The 6,627-nt window shown below is 35.6% G+C and overlaps 1 protein-coding gene across 1 annotated transcript in view; it reads left to right on the top strand.

Annotated features, from left to right (window-relative positions):
- The window catches only part of LOC107572070 (structural maintenance of chromosomes protein 1A), a 96,407-nt gene that overhangs the window by 12,406 nt on the left and 77,374 nt on the right, over positions 1–6,627 (top strand). Inside the window, exon 2 of the mRNA XM_016258473.1 lies at positions 6,272–6,460. Coding sequence (XP_016113959.1) covers positions 6,272–6,460 — 189 coding nt within the window. The remainder of the gene's footprint in view (positions 1–6,271; positions 6,461–6,627) is intronic.

Genomic DNA, 6,627 nt, shown 5'->3' with positions numbered 1-6,627 from the left:
TATAGTTCTGTGTAAATGCATAGATAAACTGTGCTGTCAGCAGGCATTTCATAATCTAGAACGACAAAAACATTATTAGTAATTCTGATCTAACATGCCAGTTGAGAAATGCAATAAAATACGATCTTGTGTTTGTTATATTTCTATATTCCAGAGAATATTATTCAGTGAATTAACATTATCCAGTGAATTATTCTTCAATCTTTAGCCTATTAAACAGCTTATAAACCTACTAAAACTGTAGTTTAAAATGAAGTTGATATGAATCCTTTCCTTTATTTATTTTCTCCATTTGAAAACATTAGACCGTCTACATTTATTTTGCTTATTGTTAATATTAGTGTTGCTGCTGATGCTTTATATAAAATGTTTTTTTTATTGTTGTAATATGAAGATTAAATTTAACATGAAAGACTGCTAATTTTCAACACTTAAAAAATTTTTTTTTTTAAAAAGATGACTGAAAGGAGGAAAAACCAAAGTGAAGCATGGACTTACTTTACTCAGTCATTTATTTACTTTATAATCATAAATAAATATCGGTTCTGCATATCGGTTATCGGGCACATAAATATGCAAATAATTGGTATCGGTTATAAAATATCAATATCGGTCGATCACTAATTTTAATGCATGACATGGAAGCAAAGACCCACCTGACGCACAGCTGAGATCTAGCATTCTGCCTGCTTTAAATCAGACACCGATAGGGATGTAACGATTACCGGATGGATGATAAATCGTGATAGAATTCCAGACAGTTAGTATTATTTCATATTTTAATAGGGCTACACGATAAATCGCATGCGATATTTAACGCGCATCTTGTCAGAAAGCCGGTTCTGTAATCAGCGGTAAATCTCCCATCACCTGCGGGCTTTCACATTGAGCAGCATTAAATACACAGAGCCGTTGTTCACTGAGAGCTGCGCAAAACCACATTCATATTTGCACGTTTTTTGGCGCAGCTCGTCAGTGAACAACGGCTCTGTGTAGTTAATGCTGCTCAATGTCAAAGCCCCGCAGGTGATGGAGATTTACCGCTGATTACAGAACCGGCTTTCTGACAAGATGCGCGTTAAATATAGCATGCGATTTATCGTGCAGCCCTATATTTTAATTATCATTAAAACTGTATTAGATTACCGCGATTTGAACAACTCACGATAAATAAATACTGTCCAGCATAAAGCACAGTTTTCAGTAACAGTCTCACGTGCGCACAGCAGCAGATTAGTTTCGTTTTGAGTGAAAACAGGGCGGAAAAGCTGGGAGGTTTTAAAAGAGTGCTAAGGGAATTATACAAATGAATATTTGAATGAATTAATTATATGAATGTACCTTTGAAGGTAACCGTGATAATTTTGGTCACTACAATCGTGATAAGAAATGTTCATACCATTACATCCCTAGACACAGAGATGAAGTAGTGTGGTAAGATCACATTTATTTGAATGCATGAATTATAGCATTGATTTGAATTAATTATAGAGAGAGGTATAGGGATTAAAGTTGCGTGAATTGCGTCTGTCCATCTCAATTTGCAAACAGTAAAGCTGTGAGTTTAGTCACTTCAAAAAGCAATTTTACTCGCTAGTTGCTGAGAAATATAATGTAGCAATTTAATATCAAAGCTGTTTTATTAATAAAAGTCGTGTGGAAGAGTTAACGAAAGTTCTGTGGTCCTGAATGTTTCCGTGTGTGCACTGTGCAATTTCTGATCTCTGTGTGCGAATGATGTGTATGTGCTTTTGCATGCGTGTGTGTCACTAGCCGGGTTTCCATCCAAATTTGCGAATTTAACTTATGCGCATAATTGGAATATCGCATAAAACATTTGCGAATAAGCTAAGTTAGTCAGGTTATGCTGTCACATAGTGCATGTGACTTTTTTGATGCGCATGGAGGAATTTATTCGCAAAATGTTTCCATCTCCCATTATTCGCATTAACCCTTTTTCGCACAAGTCAATAGTAGTGCATTAGCATTTTCCCTGCCAGCGTTTTTGAAAAAAGTTTCCAGTCACTGCTAGGCATGGGCCAGTATGAGATTGATAACTTTAAGCAAAAATATCACGGTTTCAACGGTATCACGGTATTGTCGTTACAGCTCTAAAATGTGTTATTTGTAAATGACTGGGTAATAAAAAAAATTCCGCTGAACACAATATATTTTGTTTTTGAGCAACATACAGAATATTAAAAACAGTAGAATGTTTATTTTTTTCTTTGATTTGTTTCCTAAAAAGAAGAAAAATAAAGACTGACAATTTTATTTAACCTAAATCTGTAATTACAGTTATTTAATTTTAGTTATATAATTCATATACATATCATTTGTATCATTTCATATCATTTAGTTATATAATTTAATATACATAATTTGATTTAATAACCCAATTTGAAGCAAAAAAAGAATGTTCTGTTCTGACTAACTTTGTGAAATTATACTACATGCCTGAACGAAACAAACAGCAGAAGCTTTGAATGAGACGCAGATCCACTCTCTGACAGCAGTAGGCGCTCATGGAACACCAGATACAGCGTTTCCTTGGTTACCGCTGTAAACACCGCAGCACTGCGCTGAAACACTGCTTTAATGTGAACTATACAGAGACCAGATTAAAAGAAAATACCACATTTTCTTCCAATAGTTTGTGCATCATGAACAGTGAGTGATCTACCTGCTACAGTATTTTTCTCTGTGTGTCCGTCTTCAGCGTCTCTGGCCTCTGTTAACGGGCGTTTACAGTCTTCATATTTCGGCCGGTTGCCGACCGCATAAGTTCCAGAGGAAGCTCCTTAAGTTCGGCTGTCATACACACACGTGTATTAACGGAAAATATTAACGGTTTTGAAACAGTGAAATTTTCAAATCGCGGTATAGCTTGAAACCGGTAATCAGCCCATGCCTAGTGAGGAAGAGATGGCAGACTGCTTTATCAATGCATTTCAAACTAATTTTAAATTAAAGGGGAGTCCCTTGTTTGTTCTGAACAGTTAAACTGAGCACTTTTCTTCAGAAAAATCCGCAGCCATCTGCGGAATCTTCAGTTTTCCAGCATCTTCTGCATAATTGAACCCTGTCCACAGTGACTGTATGATTTTGAAATCCATATTTTCACACTGTGGACAATTGAGGGACTCATACACAACTATTAAAAAAGGTTAAAACATTCACTGATGTTCCAGAAGGAAACACGATGCATTAACAGCCGGGGGGTGAAAACTTTTTGAATTTGAAGATCAAGGTAAATTGTACTTAATTTGTCTTCTGAGAAACATGCAGGTATCTTATTTTGCTTTCGAAGGGCAGTACTAAATGATAAAATATATATTTCTACAAAATAAGAAAAATGTGGATGACATCATCCTGTTCAAAAGTCTCTTAATGCATTGCGTTTCCTTCTGGAGCATCAGTTAATGTTTGAACCTTTTTTAATAATAGTGTTTGAGTCCCTCAATTGTCCTCAGTGTGAAAAGATGGATCTCAAAATCATACAGTCACTGCTGGAAAGGGTTCAAATATGCAGAAGATGCTGGATTGGCCTTTTTAGAGACCACGGATCAATCATCCCAAAGCGATTATCGGCCTATAGCGACAGATTGTAGTTCAGATCCATCATGGTGAACAGTAGGGCTGGGGCGATACGGTAATCTGCCAATTCAATACTATCCCGATACTTGTGTGCTGGTTAAATATATATTGCGATAATTGAGTATTGCGATTATATAACTATTGCGATTCGATATTACAGTTTATTATGATTTTTAGGGATGCACCGATACCACTTTTTCCAGTACTCACCCGATACGATACTTTTATTTTTGGTACTTGCCGATACCGAGTAACGATATCAATATTTTCATTGCATTTGTAAATTTTTTTTAATATTGGGTACAGAATAGGCTTGCCGCTATGGACGGTAGGGCTGTGCATCACCAGCAAAGTCACGATACGATATGTATCACGATACAGAGGCCATGATACAATGCGTATCACGATACATGACTGCATTGAATTTCACCTCAGCAGAATTTAGAAAAACAGCTGTTTATTAAACACTGCTTACTATAGTGCCATTTCTAACTATTGGCAGAGCAGGCAGTTGACCTCTGCATTATGAAGGGCCTCCAGAACTGTACCACAGTACAATATAGGTAATGGCATATGTTTCATGTTTACATTGTGCACCCCGCACCAGGTACAATATTCAGATTTTTTGCATCTTGTTTTTAAGCCCATAAATAATAATGTACTTGTTCTAATAAATTTATATTGTAATGTACTCATTCTAATATATTTAAAAAATAATTTACATTGCTGATAGGTTATCATTGCATAAATTAACACTCTCTCTACAATAAAAAAAAAAAATTAGAAGAGTTCTAAACTAACACGCTGTCTTCACTGTATCTAACGCACACATGCTCAAGGCTGATTTATACTCGATGTGTCCGCAGGTTCGCTTTGAGTGTGCGCGACGTCGTTTCGCGTGGCGATGGGCACAACATTTTTTGTAACTTTCCGCGCAGCTCTCTCTGTGTCATGACACAGAGAGATGAATCACACTTTTCTGAGAATAGAATATTGAAGTGGAGATCGCTAAACTGCAAGCTAACCGGTGTTTTCAGAAAGCAAGCGCGTTTATCCACAGTGGAGAGAGAGCGTGTGCACATGGTTGCCAGGTTGACAAAGATAAGTAGCACACTTAGCAGATATTTCTGTATTGCGCAAGTGTGAAGCTCTGTTTTGGGGATTACATCTCTTTATATCAGGCAACCCAGTTGTGTTCCTCTGCGGCCAGATTAAACCTTGTTGTAGCCTATATATGCTCCATTCATTCTTCTTTAGAAACCTTGCACTTTTCTACTCATTTTAAACGTTGTAAAATTTTAAACAAATTTCCACTGCTGCATAGGTGCTACAATATCGATACAGGGCCAGCTGTATCGATACTCGTATCGTCAAATCTCTGTGACGATACATCGGCGTATCGATATTTTGAACACAGCACTAACACACACACACACACACACTATATATATATATATATATATATATATATATATATATATATATATATATATATATATATATATATATATATACACATGACATTTCTCTCAGCCCATCAGCCTGTGAGAGACTCTTACTAACTTTAGCAAATTTGTTTTTAACAAGCCTCAAATCTGTGTTAGTAACTTTTGTAAAGACCATTATTAATGCTGTTTTTAATTGTTTTTGTATGTTTTTTAACGCTGTGATACTCCAAGCAGGATTTACCGTGGGTTTTTCAAATTGTGGTAATCAAATACTGTTTTAATGATAATTGAAATATAAATGCTAATCGTTGGGACTTTTTATCGGGGTTTATCAGACAGAAAACCTGGTAACCATGTATGAATTAAAATGTATGACTGTATATTGACATATTGGGGATGGAGGTGGTACTGGTGGTAATTTTGGGTTATTCAGTGCTCCTGTAAAGAAATAAACAACAACAACAGTACTGATAAGATATTAATGAAACATTAAACTATAAAGACGGTCAGTCAGAGTCTTCAAGCATAGGCAAGTGAAAATATGTGTTCTAAACTTATCCTTAGCAAAAACTAACAATGTATTAACCAATTGCTAATGACATATTTGAAGTTGCATATGCGAGTAATTTACTCACATTGATTATTTGTCAGTTGTTGTTATTGTCATCCCCTTGTTCTGTATTTGCGCAGTAATGAGTGTTTGGTCCAGCTGTGGTACTTTGCGGGACTTCCGTTATGTGACCAAGGAGGAAGAAAAGACTTGTTTACATTTCCTTAAATGCCAGAATACAGGTGTTTAGGGGCAGTGTGTGTGTTAGCTGTTTGCTTGGCGATCGATTGGTTTGTAGATTTCACACTTTATGGCTGATGCAGTGAAAGTACACCTACTTATTTTGCTCCCCCTGTTGTACCAAAAGCATACTGAACCATGACTTTGTGTATCGTAACACCCCATAATAGCAGCCAATCACAATGTTAAAAACAATGATCTTATTTGCTTCAAATTTCTTGATCATTCTCCAGCATGATTTGAGAATATTCAAAGTCAAGGACTGTCAGTGTGGAGTCAAGATAAATTTTTGTTTCTACAGTGTTTTTTAAAAATTTGTTCTGTGCTGGATTGCATCTGTCTGTAATGGTGTTATATTTTGCATTCTGAGCTTTTTTTATTTAAATGTTTTTTTTTTTTTTTTGATGTTTATCTAATGCAAACTTTTTATTCTTAGGCAAATCAAATCTCATGGATGCTATCAGCTTTGTTCTGGCAGAGAAGACCAGTAACTTGCGTGTGAAGACATTGAAAGATTTGATTCATGGAGCTCCAGTCGGTAAACCTGCAGCTAACCGAGCATTTGTATCCATGGTGTACCAGCAGGACAATGGACAGGAGCTTTCATTTTCCAGAATCATCATAGGTACTTCACACACTTTGTTGTGGTTTTACAATAGCATAATTAGTAGTAGGCACTAGGACTGCATGATTATGACAAAAATCATATTTGTTTATATATATATATATATATATATATATAGTTCATATATATATATATATATATATATATTTATATATATATATATATAT

The sequence above is a fragment of the Sinocyclocheilus grahami genome, unplaced genomic scaffold (assembly GCF_001515645.1).
Source record: "Sinocyclocheilus grahami isolate Dianchi unplaced genomic scaffold, SAMN03320097.WGS_v1.1 scaffold1690.1, whole genome shotgun sequence".
Taxonomy (NCBI): Eukaryota; Metazoa; Chordata; class Actinopteri; order Cypriniformes; family Cyprinidae; genus Sinocyclocheilus; species Sinocyclocheilus grahami.
Note: the sequence above shows the minus strand (reverse complement) of the source record. Positions and strands in the feature narration are given on the sequence as shown.